The 26461-nt window shown below is 41.5% G+C and overlaps 2 protein-coding genes and 1 long non-coding RNA gene across 32 annotated transcripts in view; 2 read left to right on the top strand and 1 right to left on the bottom strand.

The window, feature by feature from the left end:
• The window catches only part of FGGY (FGGY carbohydrate kinase domain containing), a 305771-nt gene extending 296198 nt beyond the window's left edge, over positions 1–9573 (top strand). For 28 of the 29 annotated variants that reach the window (XR_013954379.1, XM_080602612.1, XM_080602635.1 and 25 more), the window contains 2 exons: positions 8520–8581; positions 9348–9573. Coding sequence is in view for 28 of the 29 variants with exons in the window: in XM_080602612.1 (XP_080458738.1) it covers positions 8520–8581; positions 9348–9429 (144 nt within the window). In the remaining variant the exon portion in view is untranslated. Of the gene's footprint in view, positions 1–5029; positions 5173–8519; positions 8582–9347 lie in introns of those variants that run through there. The other variant, XM_080602634.1, reaches the window with a different exon arrangement.
• Positions 9574–11370: 1797 nt separating this feature from the next.
• On the bottom strand, positions 11371–25228 carry LOC308199102 (E3 ubiquitin-protein ligase RNF170-like). Of its 2 annotated transcripts, none has more exons than XM_080602692.1 (5): positions 24051–25228; positions 18967–19075; positions 14408–14481; positions 13808–13918; positions 11371–12728 (listed from the first exon to the last, which is right to left on the bottom strand). In XM_080602692.1, exons 1-5 carry the CDS (start codon positions 24123–24125, stop codon positions 12423–12425), a joined length of 675 nt encoding a protein of 224 aa, XP_080458818.1. In that variant the 5' UTR covers positions 24126–25228; the 3' UTR covers positions 11371–12422. The 2 variants fall into 2 exon arrangements, with proteins under 2 accessions (XP_080458818.1, XP_080458819.1); XM_080602693.1 differs by lacking the exon at positions 24051–25228 and adding an exon at positions 23182–24030.
• Positions 12588–25349, top strand: LOC308199105. The gene is made up of 4 exons (XR_013954391.1): positions 12588–13662; positions 14616–21877; positions 24066–24140; positions 25225–25349. It is a non-coding gene; the product is annotated as an uncharacterized lncRNA (long non-coding RNA).
• Positions 25350–26461: the final 1112 nt, after the last annotated feature.

Here is a 26461-nt window from a genome sequence, read left to right as displayed (position 1 = left end):
AAGTCCAAGAAGCGGGTTAACTAGATGTCTTTTCTTGTGTGGTTTATATGGTCAAACCTTCTCGGTCTGTTGCGACAGTGATGCTGTGTATGGCTGATAAACCTGTTCCACCTCAAATGTACTGTCTGTGCTAACCAGTGGTGTAGTCAGGGAGCCTCCACTGCGGCGTCACAGCTGCCAGCAGTGGCATAGCCTCTGCGTGGTATATGGTATAGCCACATGGCGTAGCCCACGGTGTGGTGAGGAGGCAAAGTGTGCCCCAGGCTGTGGGGCATAGCCCGGTGGGCACCAGGCACAGCTCTGTGCTGCTCTGCTTGCATCCTGGCAGTATCTGCTAGCCGAATTTAAAGCTGTCGTGGCTCTTCATCCGCGGGCATTGTACAGTGGGCATAAACTTGATGAATAATCTATGCGAGCTCACGGCTGGGTGCGTGCGACTGAGCTGTGCCCCAGCTCTGGTGCAGACTGCGTGGATGTTGCCTGCAGACTGTTGATTCATGGCACCCGGTGCCAGCAAGCTGTGAAACTGGAACAGGAGCGAAACACTTGGGTTCTTTCCATTGCCCGGGTAAGCTGAAACCCATGCTAAGCTGACAAATCTGCATCCAAGTAGCTTTGGACATGAAGAGTTGCCAGCAGCAGAGACCTCACAAAGCAAACTGCTTAATTATTTGATAGTCAAAGGCAACTCGGGGGAGTGCAGAGTCAGATCAACAACAAAACAGCCTATATTTAGTAGCAGTGTGGCTGGAGCTTAGACCCAAACATAGTTTCCAGCTGATAGATGATGTGACAATCATAGCTGACCCTCATCCCATTCTAAATTTGGTCTGCAGAATAAGTAATTAATATCATCGCAAGCACGACAAGCCACCCTTCACAGCAGCTGCATTGCCACTGCTGCTCCTCTTATGGCTCTGTTGGCTGGCCAGCCTGGCCAAAGCACAAGCTGTGTGTGACACCGAGCTACGGTGGCCACGGTCTGTCCGACGGCCACGTCGTCGTTTAACGGGATCAGAGTAGGTGCTCTGGAGGTAGAGGTGGTGCCGTGGCCTCATCTGCACTTGCCTCGTCTGTTACGTGATCTCTCTTCTGTTTGTTCTTGTCTCCGATGCTAAGGAGTGAAAACCACCCTCCCACACTGCCGGGGAGGTCAAGTGATACGTACTTCAATCAGGCATGGAGGGCAGGAGTGGGACTGAGGCCGCCGTGTGCCACCCACGGTACAAAATTAGAGACAAACCTAGAGTTACAAGCTGCGTGCGCAAGCCAAATCAAGCCTGGAGGGAAACAATGGGCTCAGCCTATTTTAGGGAGAGGTAAATGAACCTTAAAAGAGTTAATTACATGTTGAAAATAACTTGGGGAATTTATTGCACTTTCTGTGCCCTGATTCAGTGCTTGAACCAGAAAACCACCTTGCCCCCATACTGAGGCCCCATCCAAGGGCTGTCCCATTGATCCTGTTGGCTGAAGTTGGAAGGTTTTTGGGGTGTAATAATGTTGTGCATCTGTGCTACCTGCCTGATTCCCCTCCACCACAGGAACAGTCTTTAATAAACAAATGCTTAACATTTTTCTCTTAAGATGGACCAATGCTGTTACCTAACATATGAGTAGATACGGGTCATGAGATTCAAAAGGCCAGTCATTCTTCATGGAAGACAGACTCTAATTAAAGTCCTGAGCTGATGTCCTGCTAGCTGCACCTCCACCCTTCCATCCTCTTCTTCTCCCTCCTTCACTGTAGACTCACAGACAGCAGCCCTCTCTCTCTGAGGTTTGATACTAATGCAGCCATCTATGCTGGAACAGAGCAAAAGGAAAATACAAGCTTGTGTGAAATTTTCCACCTTTTCACTAAATGAACAAGAGCCAAATTTTCACACTTTGGTCTTAGGTGTGAAATTTTTGCTCGGCCCTAGTATTTATCCATAATGTGTTTTAAAACTTGGCTCCCTCCATTCAGAATACCACAGAGAATTGAGTTACGGATTTTGGGCTTTGTGCATGCTGCCAAGGTCTGCCCCTATAACTCAAACAAATTTAAGGGAAGGGGGGGGGAAAGCCACTAGAAAAATATTGTATGTGGTCCATCACATGCTTTTTTCATGCAGTCATATACCTATGAAAAGTAATGTTCTGCTAGGGCTCTGTTACATAAATGAGTTCATGTAACTCCTGTAAGCATAGATAAGCTGAATTTTGCATCTCCATGCTATTGAGTAAGCAATCCCTAAATGAAAGCCTGTAAGAAGATAGCAGCCTTGCTTACAAATCTTGAAACACTTTGAAAGTATTTCTTGGACATCAGCATTTCAAGAAATCTATTTATTCCCTTCAAATCCAAGTAAGTCTGTGACTGGACTTCCTAAAAGGACATTAGCTAGCATCTGTTAGTCTCAGCTTGTGTGTGTAACGGAGATGGGTGAAGGAGTTCTTCACCGAAAGAAGAAAGTAAATTTTATTGCATATAAGATATTTACTGTACTTGTTATAAGGACTTAAAAGTGTTAAGAAGGTTGGTCTATTACTTTGAAGGTACTTACACCTGTCAAACTCTACAAATCAGAACAAATGTGGTGGGGAAGAGTGCTCCTAAATTTCAGTCTATTGTAAATGGGCCAACTTTTAAATTACTTTCCTCTGATGCTGCATCTGTGATAGCAGAGCTCTGCAAAAACGTGAGAGTCCAGACTGACCTGAGTGGGAGTCTGGATAATGTTGTCAAGGTAATAAAGGGGAAATTTGTATTTTAAAGCTCTCTGTGGTTCAGAAATTGAGACTGATCTCCTGTGCGAACACTCCTGCCATTCTCAAGAATGCCTGATGAAGCATGTTTGCTGGTTCAGCTTTCTCACCACTCTTGGCTCTAAGAATGGCAGCTTTTGATCACTTAGTTTGTATTACTACAATAAAAGTGAGTATAATTTCCTTCTTTTGCCTAAGTGCTAAGATGAGGTGAATTACCAACTTTGGCTTGGAAAGGAGAGCAAGCCATGCATCTCATTCCAGCTTGTTCCAAGACTCCTGAATTACTCCTGTTACAATTTCTGATCCAAAGCTGGTTTACAGCAGTTATTTTTCATCCTTGCCATCATTCCTAGATGAGTCATTCTTGGTGCAACAGAACCACGGCTGTCACTGGACAAGCTATAAACCAGCGTCACTCAGAGAGAAAACATGATGAATTTGCACTCGAGTACACCTCTTGGTTTTCGTATTGCCTAAAGATTCCTCCTCTAAGTAGCTGGTACGCTGTTTTTGTAACCAAAGCGTGGTGTGCCCGGGCAGTTTGGTGAGCTTTGATGTATGCTTTTATACGTGCAGGCCAAATGCTTTCAGCCACTGAAACTGTGCAGTCAAACTTTAGATGACAGATAGCTGTTTTTACTGTTAATAACTACACTAGTTATTAGAAGTCCTGACATTTCTTGGGATTTTCAGAATGAGTAATTGGGAAGAAAACAGCTGTGAAATCACATTTGTGCCTGAATGCCTCATCCATTTAACTTTGGATACAATTTTTAAAGTACCTAAGTAAAGCAGAAGCCTAAGTTCTGGAGGGGACTGATGTTCCCAGCTCATTAATTTCCGTGGGATTTAGTTACTTCTTCGGTTTATCTTAAACCTAAGGCTGATGTCTGTAAATCTGATTTTCTCATGTGATGTATGCTTTTGAGGGCCTACATCCCATTAATTTTCGGTAATACTCAGCTACATAAGTCTGTGAGTCTCTGTCAGAAATCAGACCTAAGGACCGTTCACAGGTAGGCTAATCTTCCTTGGCTCCCTCTGTAGTCCTGAGGGAGACGGGCGGCTCTTTTGGGATGTGCCAGATCGTGCCGGGTGCTCTGAGTCAGCCCTTCACTGGGGAATCAGAGGAGAGCTGTCCTCCCGTCTAAAGATAGCCCTTGTAACACCTGTGTGCTCCTGACGCCAGCCTGACGTGCTTTCCTGGTGTCTCCTGGCATGACAGAGGAGGTTGCTGCAGTGCGTCTCCCACGTAGTGTCAAAACCTTTTCCTTTCTCTTTCTTATTAAAGGGGCAAAGGTTGAAATTTCCAGGTTTTATATTCGGTGTCAGAACAGGGTTTCATCCCCCTAGAAGGCGGTGCTAGAGAACTGGGGACCCTCCTGTTTGCTCTACAGCTTGTAAGTCATGGGAAGGCTCTGTACTTCAGGGGGCTTTGTGATGGGCCAGCTTCCCAGCCCCACGGGCCATTTCTGCCCTGGGGCTGCCCTGGTGTCGTACCCCCTGCTCCAGCTCGTGCTCAAGAGCAGAATTCAGCCAGCAGCGCTGAGCGAATTGCTCCAAATGACAACGGCCCCTCCAGCCGGCTCACCCTGCCAGCAGCAGAACGGCACCTGGCTCTGACATACCGGCGGGCCTTGGAGGATTTGGTTCGCTGGGCCTCTGCCTTCAGTCCCGGGTAGGGTAATCCCGTTGGGCTAACTCTCCGTGGTGAGCAGAGTGTTTACTGGCTTCTATCTGTCTCAGCGTTGACACTCTAACAAAAGGTTAGGAATCATGAATGCATCCCTTTATTTCTGCTCCACAGTGCCTCTATTTTTTTCTGTGTAAACCCTTCACTTGCCTCTTGCCCAGCCTTTAGAAATGATGATCAAATGCGAACTTTCAGGGTTTATTTATAGCATAGCCTTTATGGAAAGAGAGAAAAGAAATGATTAAAAAGCAATTTTACAAAATATTTTGTTTTAAGAGAGAATTCATTGTGTTTAAATCACTGTATTCATTGTACTGTCTAGACTGGCAAACAAAGAAGATAGAGCATCATTCAAATTAAGATTGTGAAATTCTTGGTGACTGGAATTATGGATTTGGATGTTGACCCTCAAACAGACTATTTCTGAACAGCAGCATTATCATTTTGCTATATTTAAGGCTTTGTTAGGGACAGAACAGTGCACAAGGTTGATCTGATTCAGTAATACGATTCTTATGTTCCTTTGTTTCTGATTTCATTATAAATTCATATTTTTAATGTTCTGTTCCTCTTTGTCCCCAGAAAATTGTTGAAAAGAGTCTCCTCTGGGAATAAAGTATTTGTTCAAACGAACAATGACCAAACTGACTTTAAAGAAAACCACACAACCAAAATGCAAATTAAGAGAGGAATTAATTTAGGATATTTTGAGCAACCTAGAACAAGTGAGTTGTTGAAAATTGCTGGCTGTGTATTTCTTTAACATGGTATTTGACATTATCGGGGTGGTTGCTGTGAGGCCTAACGCTGTGTATTTCCAAAGACCTCTATATGTTTATCAGATTTAAAAATACAAAATATTTACATGATGAACTGGAAGAGACTTCTTTGGCATCTTCCTCCTTACCTGTGCTTTAAAAATGAGCTAAATGTGAGCCAGCAGGAGATAAGAAGCAGCCAGGCCATGTTTCCTGATTTAGGTCAGGCTTTAAAGAACCCGTTTTTCTTTAGGGACCTCCTAGCCTGTCCTGCTCCCGGCCCCATGGCATGGTGGCTTCCCCCTCGGCTCCCTGTCCAGACCCTCCGTGCCAGGGATGGGGCCAGGGCTGCAGGAAGGCTACGGGTCTGCGTCACTTTGAGAGCAGCTTATTTCAAGTTTTGGGAAGTCACAGGGAGAAGAGGGAAAATTAAATGCAAAGAGAAGCTTCGTGTTTGGGGAGAGATCAGAGTTTTAGGACACTTGCTGGAACTTTTTGCAGTTTGGCGTAACACTGGGAGCAGTGGAAACTCCAGCTCCTAGGGAGTTTAGGAGGCTTTCATCAGCTCTGTGGAGACTTGGTTGGGCTCTTTGAAGACCACCACTTGTGGTCTGAAAGCTGGTGTGTTGTGGGTGCCTGCTGTTTTGTTGGGTCTTAGTGGTGTGACAGTGGCACAGGTGGGAGCTCGAGGATGGGCCACGCTGCCCATACAGCACCCACTGTGGTGTCTGCGCTCTCTTGAACCAGCGTGAGAAGACCTTTAGCTAGATGAATAACGGTGTAAAAATAAAACCTGGCTGGATATATGTTTATCTCAGAAGGCTGGCTTATTTCCCGAAGAAGTAGTCAGTGCATTTTTCAGCACTGAAAGTTGTAAGAGGCTGCAGAGTAACACACAAGGTTAGGGGAGAGTATTTATGGCAAAGAAGAACCTTTCCTGGGATCAGCGCTGTTTGTGTCCTCTTACCGCTCCCTGGCATGGGCCAGCAGCAAGCACACCCTGCTGGTGTGCACAGGGGGAATAGCAGTCTTCCAGGAGGAAGTCTGGCCATCCCTTTCTTTTTTGTTGCACTTGAGAAAAAAGCTGATTTGTCTGAGACATTTGCACCCTATCAGGTGGCCCGATTGTACTTTTTTTTTTTGGTGTGTACAGTAGCAACGGGGCAATTCAATAGGAGGTGTAAAGCAGGGAATTGAAAGCACTGTGACTCTTGCCATTAGTAAGAATACTTCAAGGGGCTTTGCTATGCAGTGTGCGGGGTCTCTGCCTTTGTCTTATGTTTTCTGTGTTTCTCCTGTAAGACAGGAAGCTATCTTAAAAAAAGATACCTGGTTGTATCAGAGGAAATTGTCTTTTACTTTTTTTTTTCTGTGTTCATTCATTTTGTGAGCAGACTCAATCCATCTGGCCATGTAAGGGGGTTGTAAACGATGGACTGTTGTAAACAGGAACAATGCTTGAGCTAGTATCACTTGTTAAGGAACAGAGAATAAATGCTTATTTCTCTTACTGGGAAAGATAGCAACCTTTCCCTGCCAGTATTTTAATCTGGCTGCTGTGCAGGATCTCTGTGCCAGCAGGCGCACTTGTCCCAGAGAAGAGAACACACTATCTCACTGGAAGTGTTATTTCAAGGGTGTTTCTTAGGGAGTCCAAGTACAATCAACTTCTGCACGTATGAAAGAGTATAGGCATATCAGTGCACAGAAATACTCCTCTGCTGTTCTATCAGAAGCTCTAACAGTAAAATGCTGACCACTATCATGGGCAGTGCTTCTTGCTTTGGCAGAGCCACAGTTTTATCCAGCATTTAATCCCCTGAACTCGATAAGTGTAGAAAGTTAGGTGTTCCACATTTGAGTAGTACATTTGAATTGGCAGTATAAGAGGATTTGTTGATGCTCAAGGATGAAGCAAATGTACCCAGAACATGACAGGTAATAACAGCACAGATTCAGCCAGCCAGGCAGAGCGAGGGCTGCCTGCGGCTCTGGCACACGAGGGCATCGCAGGCACTGCGTGCCAGCTGACCTGACACTGCTGCGCATGGGAGACAGGATCTGCTGGCCACGTACATCCTGGCATTTAGGTCGCGATCCTATTTCTTTAACATGGGGGAAATGGGAAACCAGAAGATGTGACGTCTGCCGGTCACCTGCTTATCCGCAGAGCCTCCCTGCTTGTCCTGGGTTGGTGAAACTGTACTTATATTGCTCATCGGCATTGTAAAGGTCTGCGAGTTCCTCAGCTGTATGCTGGATTAGTGGAAAGCAAAGATTTTACTACAACAGATATAACAGACTATAAAAGCATCCAGCCCTTAAACAAATCTGGTCGGAGCATTTGATGAGATGGCTTCCAGCAGAAGCAGCTTGGCACAGACTGACTGTTCTCCACTGATACCCTCACAGCGTTGTGCTTTAGGCACTAATATTAAAACAGATTTAGGGTCCTGCTTAGAAACTATGAGTCCTTATAGACATTTGGTCAGACACTGATTCTTGAATCCTGATCTTCTATGTTTAATGCTTCTCCATCTGAAAACTATCGCTTTAATGCGCCTTGTGATATAACTTCCATTTAAAATAGCCTGAGCCTGCTGCCTCCACCCTGGTCTAAGAGCTTGAGCTTGCTTCTCTGCTCACAACGGTGATCAATGTCTGATGCCAGTGGGATTGCTCAGGAAAATCCGTAGAAAATCAGAATCTCAGAAACTGGGAAAGGAACCAAACTGCTCAGTCCTCTTGTGACTGTCCCAGAGACTCCTTCTGGGGGGATTTTGTGACATCCCTTCCTCTGACTTTATTTTGGCCAAAAGCAAATTAGGATCAAAATCGTCTCTGACACCTTTATCCTGGAATGTGAGGGCAGCTGTAGGCTCCGTAACAGAACTTTGCAAGTCACTCTGAGCTTCTGGAGCGCGCTTGAGTCCTCCCTTGCTACAGGGAATCAATACTTTGGGAATATGATTAAGAGATCTCATGTAAAGCATCATTTTATTTGAGAAATCTCCCCTCCGGGGATGCAATGTTTAACATTTCCTTTGGTTAGTGTAAATAATAAAAGATAAGTCTGTTCTGCCTCAGACTCCCAGTAAGAAAGAGGAACAGATTTTGGTTTACTGAGGGGTCTGCAGTACTTTGTTCTCATGACTACTATATAATGGGATTGAACATATTTTATGCCATCTGGCCTGTTCAGTCGAAACAAAATACATCAGTAATGTTCCGATTGGTTTTGAAACATCTTGTTCTTGTCAAAAAGTATTTTAAATCAAAACAGGCTTTTCCAGCTTGTGTTTGTCTTTTACTAGGAGGCCATGGCGAAAATGGGAAAAATCGGGCGAGTCGTGAAGCCTAACCACGAGCACAAAAGGTAATCCTGCCTTCTGTGTGTTCACCTAGGAGAATTCGCCTAAAAGGAAGCTCAGGTCTGTCTCTTTCTAGCTCTGCTTGAATGCAGTTATGCCCCATATTTTTTAAAGACTATATGGGCATCCGCCTCTTCAACATGGGCGAAGGAAGACATTTGCTCCAAGTGGTGTGGAAGCACCTCACCCCCTAAACCCCTGCCCTCGCCCACAGCTTGCCTCGGAGGCAGGCAGGGTGAGAGATGTGAGGGGATGTGAGGAGCTGTGAGGGGATGTGAGGGGATGTGAGGAGCTGTGAGGGGATATGAGGGGATGTGAGGAGCTGTGAGGGGATGTGAGGAGCTGTGAGGGGATGTGAGGAGCTGTGAGGAGCCGCCGGGGGCTACCACAGCGCTGCGTTTTCAGCAAGTGACGGCGAGGCCCGAGTCACCGGGCCCGCCGCGGGGCTGAGGCCGAGGCAGGCGGGCGGCCCGCGGCTGCGGCGCTGCCCCAGGCCCCGGGGTGCTGCCGCCACCGTCCTGGTCCCCGTCGCGGTCCCCGTGCCCGTAGCCGTGCCCGTGGCCGTCCCGGCGCGGAGGGGCGCGGGCACCACCTGGCGGCGCGGCCGGGGCTCGGCGGGGGCTGCGGGCACAGCCCCGGCCCGCCCGCTGTGGCCCCTGCGGGGAACTTGACGTGCGGAGCAGAGAAAGTGAACGTGTTTTACAAGGGATTTAAACCTTAAAATCTCAAGCTTTGTGGAAATTAACTTTTTTTTTTTTTTTATATATACAGGTTTTATGACAAGAAATACGAAGTATTTCTGAAACTTGTGGAACACCAGAGAGAGTATCGCGCCATCATGAAAGGCTTCTAGTCCAGAGCCATATAATCTGGGAACAGCAGGGATGCAATTTCAGGGTAATTTCTTTTCACTGTACTGTCCATGGTAAACACGTGTTTTTGTCATCTAAGTTGTATATTTTCATTATTAATGAGAAATAAAATGCATACACTGTAAGCACTGGGTATTTTCCATCTATAATCCACGCACTCCAAGGACAATGAATACTCATGTAGTCCCGTCAGAGAAGACAGAGCCAGCTGCTGGTACTATGGTGCTGGTGTTTACAGACTGGCCACATGAAGGAGTAGCACGAGGAACAACACCGCTGGCTCGGATGGACCTGAATCCCTGACCTTTGCTGTGCTTCTCACAGGTATCACACCAATGGTGTCACACGTGGCCCTTTTAATATTGGTATCTGCTACAACTGAGATGTGATTTCCACTGGAATGTTCTTTTTTTTTTTTTAACTATGATTATAGTATTTTTTTTTTGGTGGCTGATATTTGGAAATCAGTTTTGCAGCTGTGCAATCCTTCCCTATCTGTTTTCTTCTGTTTCCTACTCGTTTTTCTGTCTCCACTCTTGCAGCATAGTTGTTTTGCTATCAATAACTTGAGCTGTTTTGTCTTCTGCAAGTAGCTCACCCTCAGTACACGTTAACCTCTGTGCAGATGTGAGACAGCCCACTGTTGATACTGAAGGACTAGGTTGAGCAGACACAGTTGCTGAAAATATGTTCATAACGCAGGTGCATTCCTTCCACCCTGCCAGCTGCCTCACGGGGAGTCAGCCCTGAGACAGTCCAGCTCTCCATGGCCATTCTCATCACGTTGCTTTAGACAGACCCAGCTCAAAGCTTGTGCATCTACACAGCCTGCCTGCCAGCTGCAGGGCTAAACCCAGTGACAGCAGGTACAGAGAATGCAGAAGGAGAGGGAGTGTCTCCTTCCTTAGACTTGCATTTGTCAGTGCTCGGAAACCTTCCTGGCTGCCTGCTAGCCAAATCCAGTCAACAAGAGGCTTCCATTTGCTTTCAGGTGATTTTGAAGGCTGCCCTGGATAGTTAGTCCTGCAGGGTACTGTCACACTAACACCACCAGATCGTGGCATGGCTGGATGCTCTGGTTGTATACTGCAGAAACATTTCACCTCAGACCATACAAATTGTTTTGATCTTGAAAGTTCCAAACACTGTCAGGGCCTTTAGTGAGATTCTCTCAGAAATTCTTTTTCTCTGCATTTGTATGTTACTTTTTAATAAAAGATACTGTTCTGTTTTAAAAGCAAAAACAGAGGCCCTAAGGAGTCCCCTAAAGGACTAAGAAGTGAGGGGGAACAGAACAGAACGTACTCAAATCAACTGTAAGTGTGTTATAGGTCACTAATGAGAACCCTTCTTTTCTTCAGACTGCAATCTTCGACCCTCTTGGTGGGCCTTTATTATGCAAGAGAAACAACCTACAGTCAGTCCCTCTCCATGCATCAGTATTCGTAAAAATGGACTCCATCTTTATACATTTAGCTTGATAGAAGTTCCATTCTTTTGTATTGGCATAGGCTGTAATTCCCAGTTAAATGCAAACAGAAGTTACACAATAACAAAATTACACTTAGAGAACTTGGAAAATAATAGTTTCTGGGGTTTTTATGTTAGTAGTCAGCATTCAAAAACATCTGGTAATTTTTTTAAAGAAACAATGCACTTCCTGCCTTGTAGTTCATGGAAAAGCAATTGTTGCCATTTCCAAAGTACCCATTGTTAAGAGAAACAGCTTTACAAGTTCAGGGACATAATTAAAGACAATGAAAGTTGATGGGAATAAAATGAGAAAACATCATAACAAAAAGAGTATAACAAGCAAGAAAATAACTGCAACATACTGGTATATCGTAACATACAATTCAAGGGTACAATAAAATATGTCAATTGAAAATGTGTAGAAAGAAAAAAACAGTTGGAGACCAGTGTATTGTGAACAATAAATATTCATATATTTTAATATATCAATTTTAATATACAAGTCATATGTAAAAATAAGTTCACTGACTCCAAATACATAGCAAATGTACAGATTGTATAGGGACAGACGTGTAGGATTGTCTGGTACTGTACCAGCATTTTTAACTCTTCACAGCTCAACACAACCCCCCCACTCCCACCAACTTTAGCAGACTTTCTATAAACTTTATTATCACCATCATAAACTTAGCCTGGATCTGTCTGGCTGAACCAGTACCATGACTTACAAGGAAATCACGAGGAGTGTATGAAGCCTACAAAGGAAGCAAACGTTTATGGTGACTTTGTTAAAGCTTAGGTGCACAGATTTCAACAAAGCTGTGTACCTTGCTTAGGCTTACACGGAAGACTTACACCAACATTTGTTCACATTTCTTGCATGATCCTTTTAATGCTGTTCTCCCCTTGTAATAACTCTACTTTACAGTTGCTTTTTTGTTCCAAGCCAGTACTACTACCACGTTGTCCAATTTCAGAATTGGACTGTACTCATTGCAGAGCCGTAAAAATCTGTATTCCAATGGACGTGTAATCAGCTCTGATAGCACAAAGTACCGGTACACAATTTTGTAGAGGTATTACCAAACATTACTTTTGTTATATGAGACCTAGCAAATTGCAGAGTTTGCTAAATTCTCAGATTAACATTTTTCTCAAATCAAGCCAAGATGTAAAATGTCAAAGCTTAAGAGTTCTAAAAATCTTCAACTGCAATTTGATTGGCATTTTAATTTTAGGTTCTGTTCATAGCCTTAAGCAATTTCAATTCAGGCACTTTATATAAAAGTGAAGCATGAAAGAGCCTAGCAAATATACAGTGGTATATAAAACTAGCCTTCTAAGCACTTGCACATCAAATCACTTGGCCACGCCAAATATCACCGAGTCCTGCTTCAGCCTTTGTCTGCAGCAGAATGACAAATCCATCACATGCTGACCCAAATGAAGAAGTCTGTCACTGTTTGATGGAGTTTGACCAAAGAATCGATGTTTGAGTCACTCAGGATTCCGACAGCATGCTCTGAGCCGCAGACCTTGCCATATTTACCCCGTTTGATGCAATTTGCTGACAAATGTTTATCATACAAATTAAAAGAAGGGAAACTACCACCATGTCATCAGCTGTCCCAAGTGTTCTGCAGAGAGGCCCAGGCATCGTGTCAAAAGGAGACGATAAGCATATGATTGTTCCGAAGGAGCAAACAACAACTCTTATGAAAAAAATCCATACGAGACCACCCCAGGTAAAGATTCCTCGCCAGGCAAGAGTCAGGAATAACGGCATGTCGTAAAGGTAATCTGAAAACTAAATATGCAGATGAGTTATACTGTGCTGCATTCTGATTTGTGCGCTTCTTTCTGAGTCTGAGTTGAAGAATGAGTCTTTAAACACTTTTAGATTCAGATCTCCTGAATGCAAAAACTTTCTGTGCTGTCCAAGTCCGCCTACAGAGGTCAATGGTTTTGCACTATCTACAAGCACACTTCTTTCTAAAAGGAGTCCTCACTCCCCCAGCACTTTGCAAAGAAAGTATTATGCTTGACACTTGAGTGCTTTTGGAAACTGGTCCTTAATGGCTGCAATGAGCATATGCCTCTCTCTAAAATGTGGCATCAACTGTGGCTATTAATACTTGAAAATGAGATCTTAGGTCTCACTTTAGTATGGACAGAAACCATAGGACTGACTGACTATTGCTCTTCATTAATACTAGTTTGAAAGATAACATTCTTATCCACAGCGCTTAGTTTATAGTCCATAGATTAAAGCAGACTCCACAGTCCTGTTTGGGTCCCCTACCAGGATGTGACAGGAGAGGAGGATTTGCTTTGGTGATATTCTACATGCTGTCAAGAATGGGCCTCGTGTGTGCCTTCATCCTTCATATCAGTTCCACTACCTATCACGTCTCTGCACCAGATGGGATTCCAGCTTTTATGAAGTACGGAGCCAGTGTACACTGCCCGAATTTGGCAATACCTAGAGAAAAAAATAGCTGCTTTCTAAGCTGAAATCTCATTTGGAACAAAAAACGTTTATGCAATTTAAAATCCCGGAGTTCAAATCTGAAAGTTCCAGGCAGACCATCTCTAATTCTGCTTTGCTTACTGTGTTTCGTCTCACACTGTCTTTTCCTCCCTGCCAGAAGGACTGCAGAATGATTCCTCTGAGCTAGGAACTCGTGAGAAGCACCTAGAAGTAGGTGCTTAGTAGGAGAAGCTGAACCCAGCAGTGACTGGTAAGACTTCCCCTGTGATATCACCAATAAGTGCATAAAAAGATAATTCACGTACTGATACAAAGTAGTTTTCACTGTTGGGTCTCTTTCAATCCTGTGAGTTACGCAGTACTAAGTAGGTAAATGTAGCTTTATAAATACTTACCGGTCGAGTTTGCCCTGAGAAACGCTTGTTGTAAGCTCTAATGTCATGTACAACTTGTTTACTTGGTTTATCCTGTTGCTTTTCACAAGAGATGTTATCCAGAAGAACCACCTTCATAAGAAAAGAAGGTAGGTATTAGCACTGTGTATTTGAATCTTCAGTATAGAGGCTAGTGTTCTGTAGTATGTCTCTCCACAATCTCTTCCTAGCAAATTGACCTTTGTCCAGTTCCATCAGTTCCATGACAGCAAGAACATTCTCCTTTTATAACCTGCCTCCAACCTACCAGTACAGCAGGCAGCTTTTGGAAGGGTTCAGATGAGATGAGGAAGTCCCCTATGGCTTTTTACGGAATGTTATCTCAGAAGAGACTCAATAAACTGTACAAAAGTAAAATGCCAGAGGCCTGTTTAATATTTCACAGAGTTGACTGATAAGACGTGTCAAATGATAAATGTGAATGGCTGCAGGGTCATTCAATTGTAAGTGGGTTTTGAAATGCAGTGGAAAAATAGAGGATAAATAAAGTTGATCCTAAGAGCTCAAGCTAGTTATTTTGTATTTATCATAACGCAGATGTGTACAAGGGAGTTGTTTTACCTTTTGTCTGCAGAGAGGGCAGGTTATTGCTCCTAACCAGGGACTATGTTTCCAGTACGTGATTAGACAGGAGCCTACCAAAAAAAAAAAGTGTTAAGATGCATGAAGTATATTTGAGGATATTTCATGTTTACAAAGAAGTTATCAGAAATAATAAACCCTCTTTCTACAACTGGCTGCAAAAATGAATGTAATTCTTTGCTTTCAGTTTAATATGTGGTTTTACTTGGCAAACTGACCGTGTGAAAATGGAGTCTTAGACCTCCTGCACCGATGTATACAGCTCCACGGGGCCTCCCATTAACGGAGACTTTGATTAATTCCAGTGGATAGCATCTTGTTCTTGAAGCTCCCTTGACTGTGGTTGAAACACTCACAAATACAGGTACTCTTCCAATATGTATACATAGCACAGTGCAACGCAGAGTGCTGTGCTGGCTGCTGTGGACAAAAGCAGCGCAGCTGCATGAAGGTGGACTTCCTCCGAGTCAGTAAGGCGTTCAGGGGCTCTGAGGGCCCGTTATCGCAAATAAACCAATGCACAGCCAAGGGACAGCTTGGTCTTGCAGACACCTCCTGGCACAACACAGATCTTGGTGATGAAGTATCATATTTGGGACTATTTTGCCTTTTTGCCTTTTTTTTCTTTCCTTTTTTTTATTTTTTTTTTAATTTCTGTATTTCAACTGTTTTACCCCTCTGGAACTGCATAGCTCTATAGCTCTAGAAGAGCGAGTTGCTGCATTCTTTTTGATGTGTCTTGCCAAGACAACTGCTAACTAATTTCCAAATGCAGTATCATTTTCTTAGTGCTAAGGTCCCAGGTGTGGAGGAGGGCAGAGTCTGAGGACACTAAGATTAGAGTGTGCATATACTAACAGCAGTGGCTGACATACATGAATGTCAGTGCTGGTACTAACAGCAAAACATAAATAGCATCTAATCAGAAGCAGCACAGCTTGACTTTCAGCTCCCGGGTGCAGTGTGCAGCGTGACAGGTCAGGAAAATAAATCTTTTAACATGTAAACTGATCAGATTTGACAAGGACCACAGTGAAAGCAACAGCAGAACACTGCATTGCCTTTTTGATGGAATTGTTTTATTGAATTGAACAGTGGTATTCTAAAAACAACCAGCAAGTAGTTTAAGTAGTATGACAAGAAGTCTTCAGGAGCCCTCAGTGCAATGCTTTTCTGCACCCAGACTTTCTTTGTCAATTGTTACTGAAAAGAGGAATATTAGAGGAGAAATGTGTCTGAAGTCAAGTATAAAAAGTGTTCATGATACTATCAGTTACTTCCTTTATAGGACATCCCTATGTTAGGGATGATAAATTTGGCCCAAAGATATTTTTATGAACCTTGCTCTGACTTGTACGTTTTACTTTTGTTTTCATTTGAGTGCAGGATTTTTCTTTCTAACTCTTCTATTTTGTTTGCATATATGGAACAGTTAGCTGGGCACATGGCTATGTTTATATCTAAATCCTCATGTGGTATGTATAAACTCAGTCTGGCAGCCAGCTTCAAGCTTTTGCTTGAACTTTTACAGTTGACAGACATCATGCCTGACTTCAGGAGCAGCTTTGACCCTCTAGGTTCAGATTCTGTATCATGATCCACGCAGCGATGCCCCAGTGGTGACAGTGGGGTACTACTGGATCCCATAGTTCATCAAGGGCTTTAAAAAATAACCCTGTGGAAATTAAAATGTGCTACATGCAGAATCCTTTGTTTAGTAGAACAGGAAAGAAAGACTCCTATGAAGTTGACCTATTTGTGCTTCAGTGCCTTTTTCATAAAATAGACAAAATCCTGTTTTAATCTAGCCTGCTACACAATCTTCTGAGGGAGTCTGTAGGTTTTTCTAAAATACCTCTGTGGTTATTGTTAATTAGAAAAAAATAATATTGCTCAAGGATCGTTTTTCAGTTGAACTTCCTGAACATATGGTTCAAACTGAAGCTGAAAAGGAAAACTTCAGGACAAACTGTATGAATTACTACTAATAATAAAATCAGACATTTTTTATAAGTCCACATTAATCTTCTTTAAAAGCTCTGGGTTGACCACATTTTTTAAATAAAACTTTTACCAGGGTGGAATTTATTAAGAGTGCTCAGCATTACCTTAGCTCTGTTCTGCAGGGCAACAAGAGAAGTTTTGTTACTGATTTCAGTCACAACAGGCTTAGATCTACGTAGAATGGTTCTGATAAGCCCAATGTAAAGTTTTATTGGTTTAAGACATGAAAAACAGACATGTTACGCTTCTACTATATAAACATAGTCATAACCCAGATAATGCATTGCACTGGAATCTATGCTTTAGAGTGTATATGAAGACGTACTTGGGGAATGTAAAGCCTAACTAAATATGTGCAGTTAATGATAACAATATATATACCAAACTTGTACTTCTCCACAGATCTCAAAAGAAATATAAAGCCCAAATCATTATGTCATATTCAGAGGTAGAAAAGGGAAAGCTAACCAGGCCAGAGAAAGTGGAAAGTTAATGACTTTTGTTGTTGTGTCTATCTTGGTATTCGAAACTATAACTTACGTGATGTTATTTGAAACATGTTTTGAGGCCATATGCTTACTGTTTGTTCTGGAGTGAATTTTATTCAAAGCATCCTTTTCCTGTGTGGTATAAAACAGTGAGTGGTAATAAAAACTTAAAAGAGGCTTAAGTATTAAATGGTGTCACTTGTGGTAGACAAAGAGTCCATAGCTGTTGCTGATCCATTGATTTGTTGTGGTTTCAGAGGACAGAGATGGTGGCAGCGTTGATGAGGGGCTGGTTTGGGAGAGCGCTTTTCAATATTGAACACGGTGCCTTGTTCTCATTTAAGCTTAGCTCTTTTTATAACACTCTTACATGGTGAAAAAAGTTCAACTGGCTTGTAAACATAACTTACACTTGTTTTAAGCTCTCTGTAAAATGTAGGAAGGAGCTTTATGGTTCTGACCAGTGTCTTTTGATGTATCTTGTGCTGCAGTATCAGTTATTACTGCCAGCTGCCTGCATGACCCTCTGCCAGAGATGACTGATGTCGTGCTGCACAGGAGCACTGAAGCACCTTCACTGGCAGTTTCAACCTCATCAGATCATAAACTCCAGTTCTTTTCTGCCACTTGTGCAGTGGTGATGACAGCATTCAGCCAGGAACCTGATAAGCAGCTGGGGCAGTCAGGTTGTAAACTTTGCCTGTAAATTCACCAGAGGATGTATGTCAGAGGTGTGAGCAAAACTGTGACGTTCAGGCCAAGTATGCTGGTGGCCTTATCCTGCAGCCTTTCAGAGCAGGTGCAAAGCTCACACTGACTCCAGTGGTGCAGAATGTGGCCCTTAAAAATCCTGAAATCCCCTTTATAAATGCAGTTATGAATATAGCTCCCTCCGCTACTCTGTGCTTCGTCCTTATCTTCCTTTGAAAAATTATTTAAGTTTTGTAATCCTAACCATATGGCTTAGCAGCCTCAAAGAAGTCACTTAGCAGACACATTTATCTACTGAATTATGGTTTTACTTGAGACTATCCAGCAACTATAGCTGCACTGGCTGAGGACTGGAGCCCACACGGCAGGCAGCCTCAACAGAAGGACCCTCACACTGCTTATCCAGGCAGTGTCTCTGGATCTGTCCCTTTTCTGTTAAGACAGGCCCTAGACTGGCATAAACAGTTACTGAGCATACATCATAATGAGATGTCTGAATATTTTTTCCATGTATGACCACATGGATTTTCTTTAAAAAGAGTTAAATGGATTAAAAGGTTTGTACATGACTAGAAACTCACTTGTTGAATGGTTTAGTATGTAACTTCCACTTTATTTTTTATTTTTTTAAGAAAGCTTTTACAGGACTATAAAGCAAGATAATAGTGCCTTATAGCTCTAAATCATTTCAGCTTTAGTTTAGGCAATTGTTTCATGGGGAAGCAAGCCTGTGGAACAGAATCAGACCTAAGCCTGTTATCTTTTATGCCTGATTTTTACCAATGTAAATTAAATTTGAATCGATTTTATGGGATACTTGTTTTTTTATGCTGTTGAATATTGATATATAAAATGATGAGCTGTCTTCCCAGAAGTGAGTTCATGCTCAAAGAGAAGACCTCACATTTGTTGTAGCTTGAACTTTTACAGTCACAAACTGTATGACTATTAAATTGATGATTTTTATAACTTAGGGTTTTTGCATAGTTGAATAAAAATTGTGTGGTTTTCTGGACCTTTTAAGCATTCCATGAGTTGTGTTGTAATTTAACAGTATACTGCAAAATCATGTTACCTCTTGTCTTGTGACTTCCTGCATTTTGCTTTTCAAAAGTGGCCCCTTGTCAATATAAAGGCAATGAACAGATAAAAATACTATTACTGATTTTTTGGTGATACAAAGATGGGACTCTCTTGCTTCTAGTGAGAGAACTGACTTTAATTCTAGGGAGAAGGGCTTGGACTGGTTCCTACATAGAACCTGAGATCTCTGTAGGAAGTGTGCTGCATTTAGTAGCCTTTATAAGCACTGTGCTGTCAATCCAAAAAACTTACCACAGAATAAATGTCCACAGTTGGTTTCTACTGGGAGAGTAGCTGTTTGGAGACAGATGGGGCAGCTGAAGTCTCTGTGGTTCCTAGGCCGCCAGATTTGGAGTGATTCCTGAAAGAGAAGTAGTGCAGAGTCCTCAGTAAATTAGTATTTTGACTGACATGCTCAGTTCATTAACCATCTCCCATGAACAGCAGAGAGTCACAGGAGCTAAAAAACATAGATGTCATGCATAACTAATAGTTACCTCAGCAGATAAGGAAAGTTAGGCAGAAAGAAATTATTCCTGGAATCCTACAGAAAACACCAGTGTCAGAGCTAAGATCAAGATGCCACGTTTCTGTTTCCAGTGATTAATCCCCATACCACGGGGCAATAGTTATGTTCTGAAGGCCTGTAGAGTTTGACCCACTGGCTTGTCTTTCTGTCGTTATTAGTCAGACAGCACCCAAGGTTTGCCTCAGTAGCTTTTGGAATGTACTGAAATAAGGACCAGCCCATTGCCTTCCTTGGCAGAATGGTATTCTTACTGTGTATTATAGGCTATGTAGCTGCAAGTCACCTTTACATTATTTGATGGCTTTTATACAGTTCTTCCGTTTGCTGACCAAAGTCTATAATTAAGAATAACTGAGGTTTGTTTCTACAGCAGGAAGATAAGAGCTTTGTAAACTTCTGAAGTGCTAAAATTCATTTTAAAATTCAAAGTGGGCATATTTGTATTATAATATTCCTTGGTATTATAATATTCCTGGAGTACTCTCTACCTGTAGGGGAAAGGCTGAAGGATGTGTGCAGGTCTTCTAAATTTTGCTCCTAAGTCATTATCTTAAGGCAATAAAAGATTATTGGGCAGTATACTCATCTTTGCCAGGACTGTGTAATACAGTGAGAGGTAAAATAGCCATTCTCACTCAGTATTGATTCCTCACCACATCTGAAGTTTTTGCTACTGTTATTATGATGCATTAGCTTGTCCATAATGGATAACGGGCCTGCCTATATTGTCTTAGCACATCACAGAGAAGCTTATATTTGACCATATGTTCGATTGCCATAACCACAATGAGATCAGTCTTTGAAGAAAATGTAATAATAATGTGGCTAGTGTCCTTTCTGGAGATGAAGCTATTCCAATGTTTCTATCAGTCCCAGAAACAGAGGAGTTCTTCTGAAACTGGGAGGGAGCTTCCCAGGAAGGTCCTCTACTTTAAGGCACCGTCTTAAAGGCTGTTAATACTGGCTGTGCTCCGCTGCCTAGGCGTGTTTAGGGAGGTCCAACAAGAGAAAGCATCAATTACAGTTTTATTTTGCATTTTGATCAAAAAGTTATGAACTCCATGTGTTTCTTAATGACCACAGAGGTCTGGCTTTATATGGAATGGGTATTATTTTCCCATTACCTAAATAAGGCATTCAGATGTGATGATGCTATACTTGGAGATTACAGTATCACTGCATCCCTTGTTGCCCAATTGGGATTGCTTTGCTGTTTTTCAAATAGCTGATTGGCACCTACCTACATGACAGATCTGTGAATACAATTCCAAGCAATTGACCTGTTTATGGAAGTTTTTATAAAGAGAAAATTGAACAGATTCTAGATTTTGCATACCAAATGCTGAAAGACCCAAAATGACTATGAAGATGTAAGATCATCTGACAACAGACAAAGATTTTAAAAAAAATAATTATTTTTTTTTCTAATTAATAATTCCAAGAAAGAAAGAGGTTGTCTTACAGGTCTGCCAAATAAATGAGTGTGAAACTAGGTCTCTTGTCATAGCCATGCCTAAAACAATGAGTTCACTGAATTAGTGATTTTAAATCAGCACCTTTAATATTGGTCTTTCCTTCCTAAAATGGGGATCTGTAAAAAGAAAGAATTGGAGGTTTTAAACCAACAAGTCATAACTGCTGGGAAGTCTTTCTTCCTTACAGTTTATGAAGTTATAAATGGTTCTGAGACCCAACAAAAAGTTCAGGCGCTGAATGTGTTTACGCTGTTTTCAGATTTTCCCCTCTGTGCACTAGTAAGATGCTCTCTTCATTTCCTGCTAAGGTGGCAGCCACACAATAGCCCAACAAAGCTGGGGTTACTGACCATGGCAAACTAAAACCTAATGGAGATCAGACAGACTCGAGTCCCCTGCACTGACAAATGACCTCTGGGCAAACATGGTTTGACATGTTTCCTAAAATTCGTATAGCACTTAGCAGCCCTGTATTTTGCCTTCAAGTGCAAAGCTGATGGGCTGTTTGCAGATTCAAAAGTGAATGATTTCAACTGATAGAAAAGTGTAATAGTAAACATCAGCTGAGGAACTGCCCGGAGTGCTCAACTGGTGTGTTTATAACCATATTACTGATGTTTACACATAGGCATATATTACATAAACCGATTAGGTATCTGCTCTTTATTTTTGCAAAGTAACAAGACACACATTTCTTTAGCTTTGCCTCACAACAAAGCGAACCAAATGTGTTTCTGATTATGTAACAGATACTGAGTCAAGGGAAACCCAGCATTCCCAGACCGTAACTGATGGAAATTGTGAGAAGCTCTCGCTCACTGCAACCTCAACAAGTTGAAACTGCTTGTGTATTTTGTATCAGAATGTGTTGTACAATAATTAACTTACTATACGATTCCTAGGGGACAAATGATTGTAACTTTTTTCCAGATGACTCATCTTCTGCTGACTTACATGAGCAAATCTGCAGAAACAGAGTTTGTGCTGCTCAGAAGATGGGAAAATTGACTGTTGCTGTGTTGCTGTACAGCACCAGGGCTGGAAACTCAGCCGCCAAGTGCGAGTTGCTGTTCAGAAGCTCTGTGCTCGGAGCATCTGAGTTAGGACTTTACGAATCACAGGAAGGAACCAGGCAATGATCCTGTGACAGTGACACCAGGTAAAGAATACGTGCATGTATAGATGAAGAAAAAATCATGCAAATTCACTACCACGAAGCAGCATTTTTTTATCTTGGAATCGTTCCTTTACTGAATGAAGCGAGGTGGGAAGCTTGTCCAGCTCTCACAATATGACCGACAGGTCATAGGTTCGGGAAAAAGAAATAGGCAGTTCTTTACACAGACAATTAAGCAGTGGACATTCTTGTTACGAATGCTCTAAATTTCTGAATTCAATAGGTACTGGATATCAAGTGCTATTAAATGCAAAGGTAGTACCTCTGACTGAACAAGTTAATGAACCATAAACCGACAGAGAATGAAAGAGTATTCTGGGGAAGCTTCACATAATTGCCTGTTTCTTTATTCTTCTGTAGGCATCCAGTGCAGCAGAGAGGGCTAGATGGCCCTGGTTTGATCTGGTGTAGCCATTCTTACATTAATAGAGCATATTGGGGAAAATGGGACTTGCAGACACCTTCAGCAAAGATATCAGTGGCTTAGTCTTGTCCTGAGTTCAGATAGGCTGGGAAAAACATGCTAGATCTTTCATTTATTTGAATAGATTATGTGCACGTAATCAAATTTCTGATTTATTTAGTCCAAGCACTCAAAATGGTGTTTGAGTTGGTTTATTGTTGGTTATAAGGATAGTGACCAGCTGGATCTGATAGAAAAAGACAGATGATAACCTGACGTAGATGTAAGTCTGCCAGGATAAATTTCCCCCTTCCAAAGTCCTGAGGCAGCCTTTGAACGTTTGAACTAGCTGAATGAGAGATTGAAGTAGTAATTACGGCACTTAGCATTTTGTGGCTTGTGCCTGTTAGTTTTTGATGGTGCTAAAGTCATAACAAAACAAAATACTTAGTGTGACTGTGCCCAAAATACCAGACTTCTGAGGATCTTCCTCTCATGTAGTAGTTCTACATGTAATCTAGAAACAACACGATTAAAATTGTCATTCCTGTTAACATTTTAGGCTAGAAACTTTGAAAGTGTTCATTAAGTTACTGTTCCATAGCCTTGTACTGGATATTTGCACCTATCTCACCTTGGTAAATCCCAGGCCTGGATAATGCCATACCGATAGGGTTTACTATGGATGATGATGTATAGAGCTTCATGTCAAATTTTAAATCTGCTGGCTAGTGAAGACCACAGAAAGCTTCCATGTTTATTTTTAAATACAGTTTTAAGTTTTGATACAATTGGGCCCTCATGTTTATTCTTTCCTCAGTGAGCACCGCAGGTGTTTTTGCTTTTGGTGTCAGAGTTCCAAGGGAACTCTCCATGTAGGTACCTGGTTAGAGGCTAGGTTTTGAAGCTCTTCAAACCCAGAAGTTCCTGGTGTCATGGAGTCAGATTTTTCAGAGAAAGAAAAAAAAATAAAAGAGAGATCTTTTCAAATATGGATGCATCTTTTGTCTTAAAATAAAAGCCGAGCAGTTCAGAAAATAATTCTAGCAGAATTCTGCAAAATCAAGCCTACTGCACTAAAATGTTATCACTAGATTTGATACATTTTTAATACATATATGCAAAAGAAAGGCAAGAAGTAGTAATCATATAATTGATTGTGAAGCCAGAGGCTCCTAGGTGTAAACCTTTACTTCTGCAACACAGCTCAGCTCATTACATCCTTCAGTTTTACCACTAGGAAGTTTGGTTTTAAAGCATCAGTGATGAGTAAGCATGTTTGAGGAAAAGAAATTGAAGTTTAAAAAGCACTTAGCAGATTTAAGTGCTAACAACAATTTATTCATATTTTCATGAGCATCTGTCATTAATGAGGAGTAAAAGAGAACTACATCACAATGATGTAATTCTATAATGAGGAGTAAAAGAGATCTACATCACAATTAAGATGATCCGCAAGGATACACTGGACAGCTCATTATTTGAAAATGAATATTAAATCAAATCACAAATAAAATAAGAATATGACATATTTTAAAGAGAAGAATTGACTTGTGCAAATTTTCCAAAAGTAATCTAATGATTAAAAGTATAAATAAATACTTATTTATAAATATATATAAATAAATAATATACCAATATACAATCATAATAAATAAAAATAAATAATCACATATAAAAATAAATATTTATAATCATTCTAATGATTATGTCCTACCCTGGTTGAGAAAACCTACACAAAATTCAACTTACCATTCCTCTTTGCAGAACTGCTTGCGAGGAGCTGAGTAAGTTACACGGGCTGTCAGTGCTACGGTGTGGAATCATTCATGAAGGCCCGCTGTACGTCTTTGTCAATTATTAACTTCGTTGCCCAATGGCAAGGGTCTGTCAAGTTTTCTAAATTATGGTTATGAAAGAAATATGTTGTTATTTGTTTTTACCCCCAAATAAAGCAAGTCTGCTAACAAAAAATAAAAAAAAAAAAACAGAGGTCTCCTGGGGGGAAAAAAAAAAAAACACCTTTCTAAAACACCTAAATATATCTTCTTCCCCCCAGAAGGTGTTTGACATAATCAAAAGGTACCTGAATGTAATAAAAATAGTGCATTACTATTTTTAAATATTAACTTGATCAAGGGCATCTACAGGTATTTTGATCACCTGATAAAATAGCAGCCTATCAGTTGTGTAGACAAGTGATTAACTGAAGTACTGTTGTGAAATGGGCTTAAAACTTGCCAGACACTTGTGATACTTTGGTATTACATAAGTGCCAAATTAGATTGTGTAACACAGTATTGTCCAATAAAGCAAGCAAAGTGTAGAACTTAAGCAGAAGATCTAACGTGTTAAAATGATTTTAATTTACAGGCACGTTTACTTCATAAAGTATTTATTCTTTGTCATGCTCTGTAGTCCTCTAGAAAGGCTTGATTCTGTAAAGGTATTCTGCAATTTAATGCAGCAAAATTAATAAGGAGGCCTCGGTTTTGTGCAGTGCTAACCACTCTGATCCTAACTCAGCAAGGCATTGAAGCACATGCTGAATTTTCAGCCCTCAGGTAACACATAACCTCTTATGGAGGAGTGGAGTGGGAGTTGGTAATATTGGAATAGAAATACACTTAGAACAAAAGTAATGCCCCTGGCATCCCTGCTGAAGCACTGATAAGCTAAACAAAGCTCTTTTCAAAGACTAATAACCAGATGGGATTTGTAGCATAAACAATGCTCCTTGTTAGTCACCAGTCCCTAGGGCATCTTCCTCACTTTGTTAGAGAGAGATTGGCAACAAATGAAATGCTGTATGTGATTTCCTGCCCTGGGTATGCATGCATGCTCGCATGACAGTGTGATAGCTGTCATTTATTATTTATCTAAGTATGTATACACATCTACAGTGTGATTTAATTACTTACTAAAGGTGCCAGACTGACAGAGGCAGAAGCCGGAGATGTTCCCTTACGCAGAGAACTGACACGGGGTAAGTAGTGGCATCCTTCCTGGGCCGTTCTATTAAAATGCTTCACCCCAAAGGACACCCCAAATACCTGAATGTAGCTCATTTTCTCCACCTTTTTCCCAGCTACTCTGTTCAACTTGTTAAATCCTTAAAGGCTGCTAACAAGGACGTCAGTTATTCCTGCCAGTGACTCTGACTTTTAGACAGGAATGTTTATCCACTAGAAAATTCGTTTGAACACATTAAATTATTTTAGCGAGGTTACTCAAGCATTTGATTAGTACTAACTCAAAATACAATTGGAATTATTTGAAAACAGAGTTGAAACTCCCCCTAACGAAATAATAGCAAAAAGATTGTAGACTTTCTGTGAAATGAACCCAGATTCCCTTTTACTTGCCAGGGGCTGTATGCATAGAGCTATGTCTCTTTTGTAGTCACTTACGCTCTTACACAACAGACAGACCAGTCTTGGAAACTGGATGCTAAATTCTGCACTGTTTGAATAAGCAGGATTTTGTTTTCATTCTTTATGTCACTCCAGCTATTATTGCTCAGTTACCATTACAGTTCACGTAGTCGAGTAGTCCCATCTAAGGCAACAGGTCTGTTCACACCAACCACTTGTATTATTGCGTTATTAATTCCCAATTCTCCACATAAAATTTCTTATTCTGTTTCCCAAATGTCTACCTAACCAAAAATGAGGATCAAGACATATAAAGATGTGAAATAACGCTTCCTGGCAGTGTTTTGGAGCAGGGCTTATATGATGACATATCTGACACAAACCAAGGGGTTTAGGACTGAGATGGAGCTTTGCGTTATGAATTCTCAGTGTGTCCCAGCTCCAACCTAATTCCATCCTGGGAAAGAAGAGTGGTGAAGACTGACCGCTGAATACACAATATGTAGACAGGCTTTACAGTGTTCTGCTAAAATGGAGATGTAGGTTATCAGAGCTGCTACTAACATGCTTCCTAAATAAGAGCAGAGCATATCAGACCAGCTGTCAGTGAATTGCATCAGGAAATCAAGAGAGAAATCTCTTTAAACAGAAATGTAAGTGAATGGCTAGTAAAACCAGACTATTAAAACTTTTATCTTAAAGAATGATCCAAGCGCGAAATGTAGTTTTGTTGAAAATGCCAATTAAAATAGTTGTAACCTGTCTGGCACTGCTTGGAATGAACAACCT

This window comes from Anser brachyrhynchus (assembly GCF_964034855.1).
Source record: "Anser brachyrhynchus genome assembly, chromosome: 8".
In the NCBI taxonomy this organism is placed as follows: Eukaryota; Metazoa; Chordata; class Aves; order Anseriformes; family Anatidae; genus Anser; species Anser brachyrhynchus.
Note: the sequence above shows the minus strand (reverse complement) of the source record. Positions and strands in the feature narration are given on the sequence as shown.